The sequence below is a fragment of the Pezoporus wallicus genome, unplaced genomic scaffold, assembly GCF_028554395.1.
Source record: "Pezoporus wallicus isolate ANWC-B61680 ecotype Strahan unplaced genomic scaffold, APGP_CSIRO_Pwel_v1 contig_7680, whole genome shotgun sequence".
In the NCBI taxonomy this organism is placed as follows: domain Eukaryota; kingdom Metazoa; phylum Chordata; class Aves; order Psittaciformes; family Psittacidae; genus Pezoporus; species Pezoporus wallicus.
The window spans coordinates 788,894-806,122 of NW_026642051.1; the positions used below are offsets into that span (position 1 = coordinate 788,894).

A 17,229-nucleotide genomic window follows, 5' to 3' on the forward strand; every position below is an offset into this window, starting at 1 on the left:
ACAGGTAGTGGAAAGAAAAAGTAACTGTACTGTAGAGGTTTAAAACCAGGGGAGGGAAGTATTTTTCCCTAGAAAATATAACTAAACAAGAGGCTTACTGCAAGAGCCCAGTAGTGTACCTGTGTTCCAAAAGGCTCTGACAAGCCCACAGAAGCTGGTGACCAGCAGCAACTCTTGGGCATTGAGGCTTGGCCAAGAAACCTTTCAGTTGGATGGATTTTGAGGGATAGGGGCATCCCTTGTCCTGCTGTTAGTGCCTTTCCTAAGTACTCAGTATCGCCTTGCCTCTAGGGTTGCACACTTGCCTGAAACTCCAGACATCATTGCTTTGGTGTTGACCCAGTATAACCTCATATGTAAATATTCAGGGTAACCAGAAAAGACACGTGTTTTAGTGGCTTGTTGCACCAGGTTGGATAATAGAATCATAGAATCACGTCGATTAGAAAAGACCTTCAAGATCACCAAGTCCAACCATTCCCCAGCACTGCCAAGGCCGCCACTAATCCATGTCACTGAGGGCCTCCTCTGCACAGTTTGTGAACACTTCCAGGGACACCCTTTGGAACATGGCCACACACACAGGATGCATGTGCTTCCACATGTGCAGCCCAGAGTGAATGTCAGGTCACCCTCTCCAGAGCACCCCTCCTGCCTTGGGTGCAGCACGCAGCAAGCTTCCTAACATGGAAGTTTTAAGCCTAAACAATAGAGGAGCTAGCAGTCAAACGGCTTGGATGTCAGCTGCATTACATTTAATATTCCAGGGTCTGCGAGGGTGATGTGTGGCACCTGGAATCACTTTCCCAGCAGGTGCGTGCCACTTGCTCCTGTTCTCTCCTTGCTATTTTATCACCAGGCGGAAGGGAATACTGCAGCAGGCTCAAGTGCTCCAGCATGGAGATGCTGACTCCTGTTAATGCTGCAGCATACACACAGGCTTCACTTACATGTCCTGCCACTCATACAGACTATTTAGTCTTCTTTGCCCTTCAGCCCTAAGTGTCTCTTGCCTTTTGCAAAGTTGAACTTGAATTCAGGGGTGTCTTAAGGTTTGCACAGATCTGTTCTTCCTGGGATTTCTCACTAGCAGAGCCATGTTCCAAAACTTTCTTTTACAGGAGAAGGATTTTTGTTCTCTCAAAAAGCTGTTTCTTTTCCCTGAGAGAAGAAATGAGCTGTCTGCTCTATATCCCAGTCTAAAACCAGTCTAAGGAAGGCCATTTTTTACTCTCACCCAAAGCCAGCTATTTTAAGGATTGGGTCAAATCCTATATAGCTACCTGCTTTCACAGTTGTGATGGTGTGTCTGTTCTATCAACTAATCCCATCTCGGGAGACTTCAAAGACATTTGCATCTGTGCCTTGAGTAGTTAATTAAGCTGAAGAAGATGGAAATTAGTAAAGGAATTATCAGCTAACAGGGAGGTAGCAATACATTGTTTTGAAGGATACACTTCTGGGCAGCAGGGAGGTCCCAGTTGTGGTTCTCAAAGGCGGGCCTAGACCGCAGCCTGGTTAACAGCTCCATTAAATACCAGCACGTATGATAAGAAGTGTTTTCATGAGATTAACTGATGACACAGTGCTGGAAAAGTTGTCATTGTTGAAGAGGATAGTGGATAACCGCAATGACCAAAGCAACAGAAATAGGGTGACATTCAGTATTCCAGTGAGACATACAGCTGGGGACTAATTGGTTAGAAATAGCAAAGGGGAGAATTGAGGATGTACCAGTTGGTGGCATAAAGTCTGAAATGCTGATGTGATGCACTCCTAGAAAAGGTAAGCACAGTCCTTGCAGTATTCACAGTGTTATTTCCAGTGAAGAAAAGGAGATGTTCTTTGTAGTTCTGACAACCCAAGGTAGTTAATCCCACCAGAAAAGGTGACGATACGAGTTAGTGGAAGGATCAAGAGGACTGGAAAGTCTGTCTGGTGTGAAGGGGGAAAAGAACCTTTACATGTGTAGGGAGGCTGAGAAAATATGGAATATTGTGTATAAATGCCTTGGAGAGTGAACACCACAAAAGAAAATCAACTATTGAAACTATAGGACCACATTGGCAAAGACCAAGTGGATAAAGAAATGAACTTAAACCAGAAATTAGGGAAAGGAGTCTACCCATCCAGTAGGAGTGAGGGCAGAAATATCTAATTTCTCTTGTGCTGGGCACTGAGCATGTTTAGGAGTACAAAATTGATGATTGCTTGGCAGAGCTGGCATTTGTCTCATTGACCCAAAGCATCTCTTCAGTCCTGTGTTCTCACACCCAGGACACTGTGCAGAAGAGAAATCAATGAAGTGGTTCTTTGGAGAGACTCCTAAAAGCTTTGAAGTTGTATCACTTATAAGCATCCTAATTCTTGCATCCTGGCACATTCATTCATATTGTTCATTCTTTGGCTTCTAGGTAGAAGCTAATTTTACATCTCTTTGTTTGGGCTTTTTTTACAGTCTTAAGTTTGTCATGATGCCTCTTAGGTTGCAGCCACCAAAGAGGAGAAATGGGAGGGATGTTGCAGATGAAAGTAAATCAAAATGCAGTGGGTAGGGACTGCATTCTCCGGGGTGGATTGGGACTGAAGAAGCAGCTACACAACAGCAGCTGTTTCACAGGTGTGTGAAACTGAGGAGAAAGGTAACCCCTAGGAAAATGGGGGGCTATTTTCATGTGGAACCTGTCATTTGGTCTCACCCTAGTTATTTCCTTTGGCAGCACCCAGCTAAGGTACAACAAGAGCATATCACTGCTCTTGTATTGATACCAGCTCTTCAGCACAGCCATGGGTAGTACTTGAATTAATAATGAGTAATAACAATTTTATAAATAAAATATCACTGTACTTACCGAAGTGAATAAAATAGGCATGAATGCATTAGATTTGGATTTTAATGGCTTAAATCTGCTGCTGAATTATTCTCTTCTAATAGTAGCTTGACTGCAAAGACAGCATTAAAACCAACTGGAGAAGCAGATTTGTATTGGGATGTGCAGCAGTGTGTTCTGTGGGAATTCAGCCCAGGAAAATACTGTGCCTCAGACCAACAGGGCTAAGAGGGAGCTCTGCTGCAGTAGACGTCACAATCCAATTTCTTTCCCTGCTTTTACTGGTGTTCAGGACAACACAGAGCCAGCTTTTTTTTCTCTTCTGTTCTTAGTCCAGTCTTCTTGAAACACGATAGCAGTGTTAGTAGCGAACGAACATGCTTCACTCGGCCTCCCTCTAGAGCTGCAGAGACTGGCACATGGCTCTGGCCCTGCGTGAATTCCACCGCAGGCTCATGTGCTTGCTCAAAAGTGAGAAATTACACATGGAATTTGATTCTTCTTCCTCCTCAGATTTTTGCCCCCACCTCCAGCTGTCCTTGCAGTTTATGGCTACACTGCAGAGGCCTTGGACCACAGACCTAGCTCACGGTGCAAAGCAGGAGAGTCTTCGTTTTGCCCCTTTGCTGAAAAACTTAGGTAGCTTTTGCTTGAGAGCAGTGTTTCTGTAGCTGCACAGTGCTGCCGCACTGCATGGTTGCAGCATAAGTTATTAGCAGTTCCTTCAGGGACTACTCTAGGCTTCCCAGAAGCATAAGCAAAATTGAACCGTGCTGTCTTGGGGTGGAGCAATCTGCTCTTGTATTAAGAAAGGAAGAAGCAGGAGAGAGCTTGGAGCTGGAATGTGGAGGTAGGGCAGAGCCCCCGGAGTTGCTTCTGTGCTCAAAGGGAAAGCAAAGCATTTGAAATATCATCTGCCATGGGCTTCCTTCCTCCTGGAGCCCTGCACACTGATGCCTTTCCCCTCCTCCAAGGACTGACTTCCAGATGTAGGTAGAGGTGGTTGCCCAGGGTATTCACCAAATCAAATCATCCAATGTTAAACCTGCCTTTAGGAACAGATTTCTTCTTAAAATCTGAGTTTGGAATTAATGGCATCATCTGATGTATTTTCCTTCCTCATTTCCACTGAAATGGTACTACTCTTGCCAGTTGTGCTTTTTGTGACTTTTTGTACTGCAGATTTCTGCTTAAGGCTTTAATAATAGACTGAAAGTAATTCAGTCACCTTTTTCCAGTTCTCACATTCTTTTCTAGTATGCCTCTAAAATTTAATGGGTTTCGAAGAAAGGCTTATCAGTTGCATGCCCAAAGAGCATTTGGATGTTCTTCCTTCTGTGACCTCTTCATTCCCTCCTGCATCCATTCTTATTCCATCATTGTATTAGTTGAAGAAACCCTGGTGTGTTCCAGATGTTGAGTGATCAAATGGTATCAAAGAGCTTGGGTAAAGGACTTGGTGCTGGGGGGCAGCAAGGAAGTGGGAACCCAGAACTTTCCATCTTCAGAGAGAAACTGCCAGTGCCTACCTTGCTATTCACAGCTTCCCAGTTTGAATCCAGAGCTGTGAAAATGTAGAAACTGTGAAAATATGAGCTGTGAACACTGGGAAACTGTGAAGTGGGGAAATGGGTGGGGATTTACAATCTCTCTTGAGTTCAAAGGTTATAGATTTTGGTTGCAAACTTTCTCTGAGAAGAAAGCTTTTGTCACTGCAGCAGCAAAAGAAACAGCGGCCAAGGTTAGAAAATTATCTTGGCTGTAAAAACATTTCATTTCTTTGCTCATAACTTTCAGGCATTTTTCTATTTGAGGCAGAAGTTTTTCAGGCCTGGCCTCTGCCAAAAGCCAAATTTTGTTTGGGCAAAGCTGGGTGTCTTGTTTCAGAGCCTGGAAATGAAAGGCAATAATAATGATAAAACCCCAAAAAAGACTCTCATTTATTTTCTTTATTCTTTCAAATACAGCAGGGTGAAAGGTGATGTTTCATATAGGAATAGCCTTGATTTGAGAAGCTTTGCCTTTCATTGGCCCAGGGAAAATGGAGCTTGGTTCATCTGAATTACTGGCGCTGGGAGCTCCTATGCTGAGCTCTGGAGTGTTGGGAGCCTTTTGGCAGCCACAGTGAGGAAGGAGTCGCCTGTTCAATGGCTCTCTGAGAAACCCTTTTGACAGAGGGGAAGCCCACCATGGATTTAGCAGGTGACTTGCAGGAAGGTATCTCTGGCTAGTGTGCCTCCATTGCACAGTTTCTGAGGCTGGCAGAAACTCAAAACATTTGTGCGTTTTCAGCATGACTCCAGAAAATACATAACCATTTCTTGTGACTCGAGGTGGAAACCAATGCACCATTCCAGAGGGAAGCTGGCCCTCTGCAGAGTCACCTCAGCTGTTTGTGTACCTGGTCCCAGGGACAGGAGTGCAGCAGCTCTCCTGGACCAAGAAGAGCTTTATAGCTCCAGCGCTGGCTCCTCATAAGCCCTTTCCCGCCATTCCTACCATTCCCAAATCTAATGAAGCTACCTGATATGGTGCATGAACTCAGACATAAGTTAAACCTGTTGCTGCTGGAGAACTTGGTGTCAGCATTGCTTGGGGGCCTTGGGGATGTGTCCAGGATGCAACCTGGATGAATCTGTCTCCATCTGCTCATGCCCTGCTGGAGCTAATCTCTCTAATCATCCTTTGGGAGTCAGGGCAGACCCAGCAGTGGTAGATCAAGTCAGAGTTAATGAATCCAGATGGACCCACTTCTCACAGAAATACTGGGACAGCTTTATTATTAAAGGTTTCCAACCACTCACGTTACCCATGGGTCCCCTATCCACCATGGCTACAGATAATGGGATGTTTCCCCTAGAATAAATAATTGCTAATACTTAAAATCAAGAAGGAGAGATGCCTGAACTGTGCTTCAGCAAGTTGTTTTAACCCAAGGCCCTGCATATCCTTAATGTGTGTCAATGTCTAAAATCATAATCTATGTCTAAATACATTAAAAGGTTGGATATTAGTAGGCAGGGAGTGTTGAAAAGAAGATGTGGGTTTAACTGCAGAAATCTGTGCCAACTGTACAAGCAGCGCTGGGTAGAACCAGTGCAGTTAGCACAAGCTTCTGTGCATTCCACTTGACAAACCCCACTTCTTGGTGCTTTCTGATGCTGCAAAATGGGCATTTAAACTCCCTGCCAGGTCAGCCATTCCTCTCAAACACATTTACTTAACTGCTAATTAATTTTCCCTAGATAATGTGGATTATCTTTTTTTCCCCCTCAGTGTGTGAAATCTAGAAGAGTTTTCTTATAACCAGCCGCAGACAGGTTGACTGTAATTGGTGTTCTCTCATTTAGGTGAGAAGTAACAGTTCGTCAGCTCTTAATTAGCCTGGACTTTTTCGAGAGCAGTTTCCAATTTTTCTGACAGGGAGATATACATCTTGTTTCTCCTGTAGCAGTACAAAGAAAGTCATTTTACCTTGAATTGATAAACAGGGCTGTGTTTGTTGGTGTTTCCTTCTTCATGCTGGTGAATTCCAAGTTGCGTGTTGTACCTGAATCGTTGAGCAATTTTTCACTTAGCATCACTTGTCGCAGAGAAAAGAACACTGATTATACAAGAGAGGGAGTTTGAGCTCAGTTTAATTAAGTTGTGAATGGGTAACCAGCAGCACTTGAAGTGATGCATTAAGATGCACAGCAGCTTTTAGGTATCTCAGCAGCAGTGGAGAAACTTTGTATGTTGTGTCTGTTGTAGGTGAATGCTATTTCTGATCATTGTGCAGGTAGGAAGGCTGAGGCAACAGAGCAATGAGACCACCTCAAATTAGTCAGACTGGAAAAAGTGTCCTGCCAGGACAAACCATCTGCCTGTTTTGTGAACCTCTTCCGGAGATGCCGCAGGGGAAGGTGACCATGCAACAAGAAGTGGTGAGGAGCTGGGGGCTGCTCAGCCCTGACACGGGTTTGCCCCACTGCGATCTCCTTAGCCGAGGCTCACTTGTGATGCTAGGGCAGGAGAGAAATGCAGGATGAGAAGTTCCCAAATAGTAGGTTGTCCTCTGGCAGTGTCTTACCTGTTGGTGGAGCACTCAGGAGATGTTTGGACAGAAATATTTGGAGATCCAAACTGCCAACCAGGTCAGGTTGAATAAGAATAACTTTCTTCCAGAAGTACTCTTTGAAATCACAGTTTTTATTCAAGCATTTTGGATAACCTGTTTTTATTTTCTGCGAAGACCTGGTTTGCTCACAATCTTTTAAAAGAACTTAAATTTTATACTACTAAGCAATACATGATTGTGGCTGGAGGAGGCCAGGTTATTCATGTTCAGCATCGGTTTGTTAAAATACTACAAGAAGTTTCAGTACTAGCAGCCTGTGGTGCAGATGCAGAGCATGGTTTCAGTTGCTCAGTCTGATTCTGGGTTTAAGCTTCATTTGAATCTGAGAAGCCAACAAGAGATAACTAATGCAAGAAAGCTTTTATGGCCCTTGCAGTCTGTGAATATAAACATGACCCATGGAAATAAGCTTTACTAGTTCTAGTGTTTTAGACTACAATTAAAGAAGTTGTAGTCAGTGCTGTTCCCTGGAAAAATACTTTGTTTCATAAAGCTTTGTACATGCAATATGCATATTTCAGAAGCTTTCTTTTTTAGCATAGTGAAGTTAATTTATATACTCAAATACATGCTGTTTTGTTTTAATTGAATAACGGTTTCCCTCCAACTAGAGCTTATCATACATCACCAGAGAAAAGTAATAGTAGTGTAGATTTAAAGAACAGTATAATCAGGTTTGCTGCAAAAAGGCCCTAAAAAGTACAAATGTAATTGAAATGAAAATGATTATTTAAGTCATTTTTCCTCTCACTGACTCAAATGATGATTCAAGTTGCTTATGTAAATCAATAAATTGAATCAGGCTGGTCCTGCTATGAGTTCCCCACTGTGCAGTCTCAGAGAGCCTGAAAGTAGCTGGCAGTCAAGAGGAAGGAAATACCCAAAGATGCTGGTAAGGGAGGAGATGAATCCACCGTCCTTATCCTGTTGTATGTAGCAAGAGAGTTGCATTTCTGTCACATCTGCGACCACTGAAGCTAAGGTGAAAACCATCTAGTTGTTCATACCTAAACAAAAGCAGGATGCAAACCTAAATAGGGAAGTGGGATGAGAACCTTTAGCATGGCAATGTCAGCCTCAGTTCAAAAACACTTCAGTTGCAACACTGTCTTTAAATACACAATAAGACGTGCCTGCTCCCATCTGGCACAGGCTTTATGGGCTGTGCCCTCCAAGCTAGGCTGTCTGTGATGACTAGGGTTGACAGAGGCATCTCTGTGAAGGGCTGGCACCATTACTGATGGCAGCCATGCTCCATCCATCTCACCAGGGCTTTGGAAATAACACCTTGGAAAATAAGCAGTGAGGCAGGAAAGAAAGGCAGCTCATACAAGGTGCAGTGATGTCTCTAAAGGCAGCTTCAAGTTGTGTGGTGGGTCACGGTGGGTTTGGGTCAGAGGGGACAACAGCTGGTCAAAGTAAGACCATGTCTTCTGGAACTAAATGTGCTGCATGGACTCTGCCTGCAGGGACATTGTCTTACAACACTGTGCTTTGTGCTTCATATATGTGTGTTGTATTGGAGGCCTGCTGGCTTCCCAAATTATCAGTGCCTCAGCCAGTAATAGCAAAGGAAATTTGGGGCAGGGCAGAGGGGAAAGTTCCGTTTAAAAATTTAACAAGTTGCAGTCTTCTCCAGAAGAGCCCCCACTTTTGAGTGATGGCAAGAGCAGGAGACGCTGGAGGAATTCCAACCTTTCACACATGAATGGAAGACTTCAGGTTATCTTCTAGATGAAATCTTTATCTTACTTCATTCTGGTGTGGGTGGTCATATTGATACACTAGCCTGACTCTAGCAGATGGACAGATGTCCATTGCCTGAGCGGCATCCAGGCATCTTTGTGGGTTTACAGAATTTTTAATGATGTTTAACAAGTGTGAACTTCTGTGATAGAAGTAGCTGGTTCTTGATTTGGGGTTGAGTGTCTCATAAAGTGCTGGCTGACAACTGTAGCAAGTTATGGTGCAAATAAGCTATGCCAGTTGATGCATTCTGTGAAGAAAACCTATGAGTAATGCTATAGCACCTTATGCATTCAGAGAAGAGCCTCAATTTTAGTTCTAGGTGAGGCCACAAAAAGAGGAAAGGGGCTCAGACCATGGCTCTCTGACAATGGCACTGTGGGGTTCTTCCTTCAATGTCCTTAGCTAAGGCTCAAGACTAAGAGTGTGGGTAAGGTTGGTTGGAGGAAAAGCTCTGTTAGGGCCCTTCTCTTTTCTCAGGGCACTCAGTTGTGCTGCCAAACAGCACAGCCTGTTGAATTCCTGCTCGTCCAATTGACACATCACCATCTCCTTTTTCTTCTCTGCTCAGGTTATTTCCAGGATTTGCTGAACAAGTCTGAAAAGGCCCTTTATGATGCTTTTCCAAGCCTGCATGGAGAATTGTACACTCAAAATGTGAAGGTCTTCAAGGACTTGTACAGCGAGCTACGCCGCTATTACCGGGGCTCCAACATCAACTTGGAAGAGGCCCTCAATGAGTTCTGGACACGCTTGCTGGAGAGACTCTTCAAGCTGATGAATCCCCAGTACCATATCACAGATGAATACCTGGACTGCATGGTGAAACACGCGGAGCAGCACAAACCCTTTGGGGAAGTTCCCAGGGACCTGAAGGTGAAGGCAACCCGAGCTTTCATTGCAGCACGCTCCTACGCACAGGGCTTTCTTGTGGGCAGTGACGTGGTCAAAAAGGTGTCTCAGGTATGTTGGGTTTCTTCCTTTTCCTTCATCCTCAGATTGGCAGGAGTCAGTCAACTACTGCTGTTGGGGAGATGGGGGGTTTATTTCCCCTGATGTTTTCATTACAAAGCAAGCAGGTATTTTTTGGTTTTATAAAACAAACTCCTTGAAGGTCACCCATCGGTGGAAGGGAGCAGCAGGCTTGGACTTCTGCAGGCACTGATAGTGTGAAAGAAGTAAGGTATAACTTGCCACAAATCAGTCTTTACCTCATTTTAACCTATGCAGCAAAGTGCCAAGGAGATGTCAGTCACCCAGGTTGTAAAGCTGTTCCATTGCCTGACTAGATTCCTCACCCTTCGCTGACAGGGAGGTGGCATGGCTTTAAATCACACTGCCTAATTTTCCTCCTTGATGGTGATATGATGTAGGGTGTGCAGAGCTGACTTGCCATGAGCATGCTGGGAATACATGCAGAGAGATGCCTTTTAGCAGTCAGTGGTGGGATTGCTGTGTCTGTTTGTGTAGCCATGTATATTTGTACAGCTTCTGTGTACAGAGAGGCTGAGTTTGTAGAGTGCATTGGGGTCTTCAGGGATGAAAGGTGCTATCTAAATGTAAATTAACATGACTGAATCCAGAATTCCAGGAGGAAGGAAGTTGTCTGTATTCTTTACTGCAGCCTTTCAAAGCTAGAAGGTGGTGATTGTCCTCAAACAAAATATTGAGGCTTTTCACATAGGTAGAGAGGAGAAAATCCATACTAACAAAAAACTACTTGCATACTGCATGTGGATATGGCAATCAGTAGGTGTGAGAATCAGTGTGATTAAACTGTGAAAGTAAAAATATGGAATCACGATTCATTTCCTTGGAAGGAAATGCATGGTAATGCATGGCACAGGAAAGCACTATTTGATGCAGCAAATGCAGATTTTGATCACAGGAATAAATGTGGTAAGAGTGACAAATGCTTTACTTTATCAATGTGGGACTGTAAAACTCTTCAGCTACTCAGAAGCCTTTGTACATCTCATTAACATCATGCTCCCCTGACATGACAGATAAAAGAGGATAATGATGTCATTTCAGGGGGACCAAAGTAAAATATTTTCTCTGAATGGCAGAGAGTTCCAGCTCCATGTGTGTGACTCTGCCTGTAGTAGAGTTTGGAGGGTAAAGCAGACTCTCAGGGCAACTGCAGTCATGTTTTCAGTGGAAGGAAGGACCTGAGATACCGGCATGCAGCATATTTTTCCCTCATCTTCATGTAGACTTCTGACCCAATGGATTTTGATTCCAGGCCCCCCTTTCTGAATTCTCTTCCTTCTGGCATTGCTTATCAAACGGGATGTGGGGTATATGACCAGTCATGGATCCTCCTGTTCCCTCTGCCTCCCCACAACCCATTCCTCCAGCATGGACAGTTTTCCAGGAGGGTCCCAGCCTCTCCTCTCTCCCACAAGAGCCCTCCCTGGGGTTGCAGTTAGGCCCATGTGTTGCTCTTGTAGCACAATGTGCATGAACTGAGTTGGGAAACTTTAGCAAAGCCTCCCTGAGAGGTGATTTTGTAACAAAGGCTGAAACTGGCCCATTTCCCCTCCTTGAGGAATGGGTTGGTACTTTGGGCAAGAGGGGTTGAGAATGCTGAGGTGGGAAATCCGTTTTATAGATGCCCTGGTAACCCTCAGTTGTGTCTACAATAAAAGCCCTGGTTTACCCACTCTCCTTTACCAGATGTGGATTTACACTAGTGCCAAATGGATGTGAAGTGCTAAACTCAGTCCACAACTGGTGCTTTGGTTTTAGTCATTTTTCCTGTTGCTTTATACTTACAACATTAGGAGAAGGCATATAAGACTTTTATTAAGATCAGACTGAGGTTCAACTTTTCTGTCTGCTGTTAGTCTTTTGAGGCGAAATTTCATACAAAGCAGAAGTGAGTGTTTTGGTCAGGAAGTGTGAGAAAGCCTATTTAAATGGGCACTTAGAATCATAGAATCATAGAATAGTTAGGGTTGGAAAGGAGCTTAAGATCATCGAGTTCCAACCCCCCTGCCATAGGCAGGGGCTTAGAAATAAATTACCTAGTTTGGGGCTCCTGAAAAATTCTATTACTTAGGATTCTTTTAATTTGCAAATCCCAGAAAAGCTGCTCATCTCTGTTACAGCCCTCCTGGTTCTGGCTTTTTGGACACTTCCAGTTCGGTGTTTGTCACCTGTATTCTGCCACTGTTTCAGGTCCCTGTGCAGAGTCTCCATTCCTGGGCATTCCCAAGAAAACCTGCTGCTGTTTGCCTGATTTTCTGGCTGTGTTAAAATGGGGAAGAGCCTGCCCCAGCTGTGCTACAGGCAGGGATTTTGTAAAATTCCTTTAATCCCTGCTGCTGCTCAGCTGTGCCAAAGGGGCGATTTTTCCCCGCCTTCTGGCTTTGAGCAGCCCTTGGCCGGTGAGTGCACAGAGGTAGGAACGGGAGCAGTGTGGTGGGAGCAGGTGCTCTGCATCCTGCTAGGGATAAATAGTTTGAGGGCAGCTGGGGAGAGAGAAAATGGCAAAACCATTTTTCATCTTTACTGCCATCTTGGCTTTTAAGGCAAAGTCACCCTGACAGACTGCAGGCTCTGACACCGCGATCTAAATCTTTTCATGCCACAGCTGCTACCAGCAACCTGGCCTCACACTGACAGTGCTGAAAGTGCTGCCCGTCTGCACAGCGGCTGTAGGAGGGAGCCTGGGGCATACATGTGGCTTTTGCAGCCTGGGTTGTGGAGCAGAGCTGGGGATGGAGGCACAGGTTGGCACCCTGCCCTAGGACAAGTTTAGGGGTCACCGATGTGCCGTGCATGGGTGGGGGTGCTGGGGCAGCATCTCACTGTTCATGTTCACATTGTATGTTTCTGTAGCTGTTCTTTCAGCACAAATTGCAGGTTTTCATTTAAATTGCACAATGACAAGTGTGTTTCTGCATCGTCTGCATGAAGTAGCACCTGCTAAAACAGAGGCAGCCACAAAATCACTAGTGAGGATCCTTGGCTGGTTTTGTTATTTATTACTTACGTTATGATACTGCTAGACATCTAAGTCTCAGGTCAGGACTATTGCACATAATGCAGTGCGAACAGGTAGCAGAGGTAATGCTGTCTGCACAAGAGTACCCAGAAAGGGCAGTGAGGCTGTGCACAGGTCCTTTCTGGCCTCCTGCAGCGCAGTGCCATGCCCGTGCTGCACCAACAGATCATATTGGCAACATCATGCTGGCAACCTATACCACCCTCACAGGGAAGGATTTCTTCCTAATGTCTAATCTCGGTCTCCCCTCTGTCAGTTTAAAGCCATTCCCCCTTCTCCTGTCACTCCGTGCACTTGTAGGAAGTCCCTCTCCAGATTTCTTGTAGGCCCCCTTTAGGCAGTGGAATGTTGGGGAGGAGATGGGGAGGAGACCTGCCCCATACATGTCAAAAGATGTCCAGAGTCCTTAAATTCCCATCAGAGACCTACAACCTGTGAATCTCAAATGAGAGTGCAGAAAATGTGAAGAAATAATGTTCCATTTCCAAAGGCAGAGAGAGGAGGTCTTTTCAAGTTAATCTTGGTTGTCAATAGGAAAGTGAATTATCAGAACAGACTTCCCTTTGCCTGATCTTTGTTGCTTCTTGCTCCTGAAATTTTAGCTTCCCCATGGTAGTGGGATTGATGGGAAGCCACACCAGCTATGTAAGCAAGAAGCACTTACTTAAATAATCAATTTTAATAGTTGTTTGCATTTCCTTTTCTGAGTAGATGTATTTCACTTTACCAATGAAGGGCATCTGTCAATACATTCTTATTTAAGCAATCCTATGTCTCACAATACCATTTAGCCTTTTTTTTAAACTTTATGTTGGTGTATGGTAAATGTCAGTTTCCTGTTATATAAAAAATATGAGTGATTTTTAAGCATGTGGTGGGTCAAGCTGCATTTGGATGGGAACTGAATTCCGATTCAAAAGGCCCCAAAACAGAATTTCTTTAGATATTTTTAATAGTGAATGTGCTGGACACATAGGGAGAATAATGTTTGTCTAAGCATGGCCCGCATTTCCAACAAGTCAGTAATATAATGAAGACTATGGTCATTCCTGATCCTCACATCCTTTAAGATTGCAGCCGTTTCTCATACCCTACTCTTTTCCATAGCTTGGAAGGACATAGTTGGCTTCTGTCTTTCAACTTCCAGTTGTTTTGGGGGTGAAATAGGCATAAAATTGATCTGACTGAATAAAATGAGGTGAAAAATATAATCTTTGTCACTCTTTCATGACATCACTGTGCTAAAACAGCTCAAGTACAGTGAACTCCTGACCCGTGTGCTCAGTGACACATTTCCATCCTTTCAGTGGCTTATCTTTATTCAGAGCACCAGCAGCAAGTATATACAACCTTAAATAACATTTTATTTCATTTAAAAGATTTCACTTTTGTAGTAAAATTAAGCATTTATATAAATTGGCCTCATCTTGATCCTGAAAAGACAGGGTTAGTGTTTGTAAATAGATGTTATGAGAATGTTGTTCCGTGGCACTGGTGAGTGTCTGTATCCTCATATTACCATGTTTATTTCCTTTTCACTGGCTATTATCCTAGCTCTTGATTTGGACCTGTTCAGTTTTCACATGGCAGAAGTGTGTGTTCTTGTATTATACAGATGACTCAACGGCTTTGCCCTAAGGAGCCATAAGGTGCTGCAGTAAATTATCTCTCCATGTGGGAAAAGCTCTCATCTAGGACCTGCTCCCACCAAGGGCGGTAGCATTTTGCTTCAGGGAGATTGTCTCTGTGCTTGCATGGGATTTAGTGAGCCTCCCACCTTCAGACAGCAGCTACTTGTGCCTATAGGCAGCTCTGCTTGGTAAGATACCAAGGGCTGGGACATGCCTCTTCACGAGGTCAATGCCACCTCTGCTGAAGGGTCTCATATTTTCTTGGCAAGCTGTCCCTGGACAGTTTGTATGTGAGAGTGCATGGCTTAAAACATTTTACAGATCTAAGTCCCATTCAGCCAGATTCCTTCTGCAAACCTGAAAGCTTAATATCGCTTTCCCTCAGCTTGCTATGCTCCCCAAACTTCTGTGCTCCCCAAGACACGTGCCTGCCATCAGCTGCCTTCTTGCTTTAAATAACTTGGTGCAGCAGCTCCTGCAGCCCCACACCTACCGCTTGCAGCCCGCTGCTCTTTTCCAGCCCAGCTACATGTAAAGCTAGGGAGAGAATTTTGCAATAACGTTGGGATTTGTTTGGACAGATTCAAATCAAGCTGGATGGGGAGCGTGCAGTCTCGAACACAGCCTTATGTATTTCATATATTACTTTCCAGTGTTTCTGTCTCTTATTATGTTTAAATCACAACTGTTCAGGGATAAAAACCTGTAGGTGTTCTGAGTAGAATAGAAATAATGCAGGCAAGCAGATATATGCCTCCTATATTTACATGGTGTTTAGATGTCAATTGAATCTACTTTTCAAAGGATTGGAAATTGTACCAGCTGGAAATAACTATGTCAGACGAACCAAGCAGGGAGAGTGTTGAATAGGCAGGTGGTGTCTTGCAGAATTTTCCTCTGGAGGGAGAGGAGCATGACAGCAGTGTGTCTATCCACATTAATCTTCCTCATTTTAATATCTGAAGGCAGTTAGGCACTAGGCAGGAACCTGAAGGTGCAGTTAGCTGTGGGACTTTGCCCTCAGGTCTGGTGTCCTTTGCAGGCTGGACTGCCTTCTAGAGCTGTCATTGCTTCCCTCTGGCAGCACCCTCACCGCTGGCTGTGGAGGAGTATGGGGCTGACTGCTAGCTGCTCTGCTCTCCCATATTAGCTGGATTATCCTAGCCTTCATGTTTTTAATGTTGTTTGTTTTTTCCTGAGTCTGCAGAACAGCCGTTTGGCTGCTAGGCTGGTGGGGATGGACCCAGGCAGTCTATCTGGCCTCAGGCTCCACAGCAGCCCTGATTTGTTGGAGCATGAAGGGCACAGATTTGGCATCAGCCTCCATGCTCCGTGTCACTCGCCCTGTGCTCAACTGAACACAGTGAGGTGACAGCAAGAGGGTCACCAAACTGTAGGGTCATCTGTGCCCTACCCTTGCCACCAGACCCCAGCACAGCCACCAGCATGCACACTGTGCTTGAACCCCACTCACTTTCTGATTCCTGACCCGGCTTTGGAAACATGTTTGATGTATCTTGACTGATGGATTTGATGAGGCTTAAAACTTAGTGTGCTCTAAGGACTTGTGGCTGTGCATTTGTGGAAGGAAGATGCAAAATAATGACTGAAGTGATTATACAATTCATTAGACTTTGAAAGAATCATATTTCTGTCAGCCCCGCAGCTGTTTCTTTGAGAGTTTTATTCACAAAGATGGGAGAGCTTGGTTCATTTAACACATGTCAGGGTGCTAATTACATCAGGGCTGGCATAAACATGCACAAGGCAGCTGCTGACCATGTGGTGGGGAGAGTGGGGTCTCCTCCCCGTGCCAGCAGAGGGTTGGGACCACCTGCACCTCCTGCTTCTTTCACTGGGGACACTGGGCACAGGGCAGCCTTGGCACTGATTTCCAGCTTGCAAACGTGGAGATGCAAAGAACCCTGCTGGGGTTTGGTCATAGTATTCGAGGGTTCTTCCATGGGGAGACTGTAAAAATGAAATGTTTCACCGGCGTGAAAGTGTCACCTTGCAGATAGTCCTGAACACAGAGCCAGCCAGCTCCCCAAGGAAACACAAACCTGTCCTCCTGGTGCTGGGCTTGGTGTAAAAGAGAGGGCAAGGCTGGTTTTCTGAGTGTGCTCCTGGGCTGTTGATAGTCCTGCTCAGCAGGAACTGCTCCCTTGCTTGGCCTTCTTTTGTAGCTGCTGTTCTTCATACAGACAAGTTTATCCCAACTGTACAATTTCAGCTGAAGGATTTGGGGTAATTGGAGTGGCTCTGAACACCTGCTTGCATTTCCCAGTGCACAAGGCCTGATGCGTGAATTGAAGACCTGACCTGTTTTCTGTACCCCAGAATGGGGTTTTCACAGCTGGCAGTATAAACTTTCCTTACCTCTATCACTTACCTTTAAAACAGGTTTTGAAACCCCTTCTCCCTGTTTAAAACAGGACAAGGGGGAATGGCTTAAAACCGGCAAAGGGTAGATTTAGATGAGACATTAGGAAGAAATTCTTCCCTGTGAGGGTGCTGAGGCGCTGGCACAGGGTGCCCAGAGAAGCTGTGGCTGCCTCATCCCTGGCAGTGTTCAAGGCCAGGTTGGACAGGGCTTGGAGCAGCCTGCTCTAGTGGAAGGTGTCCCTGCCTATGGCAGAGGGTTCGAACTGGATGAGCTTTAAAGTCCCTTCCAACCCAAGCCATTCTATGACTACACATGAGGAGGTACGCAAGGGTGCCATGAATGTCTCAGCTGCAGTGTTCTGCATAGCCCACAAACCTGTGGAAGTCTCCAGCCATAGGTGCTTTCTGCCTCTAGCTGCCCAGCACATGTGCCTGCCTGCTATCTGCTGGCTTTAAGGCATCAGTTGGTTTGGAAGCCTAAGTTGCCCAATGTTGCTGGGTTTA

General features: G+C 44.9%; 1 protein-coding gene across 1 annotated transcript in view; it reads left to right on the top strand.

Moving 5' to 3' along the window:
* The window catches only part of GPC1 (glypican 1), a 198,666-nt gene that overhangs the window by 164,359 nt on the left and 17,078 nt on the right, over positions 1-17,229 (top strand). Inside the window, exon 3 of the mRNA XM_057426564.1 lies at positions 9,269-9,660. Within this exon, the coding sequence (XP_057282547.1) occupies positions 9,269-9,660 (392 nt within the window). The remainder of the gene's footprint in view (positions 1-9,268; positions 9,661-17,229) is intronic.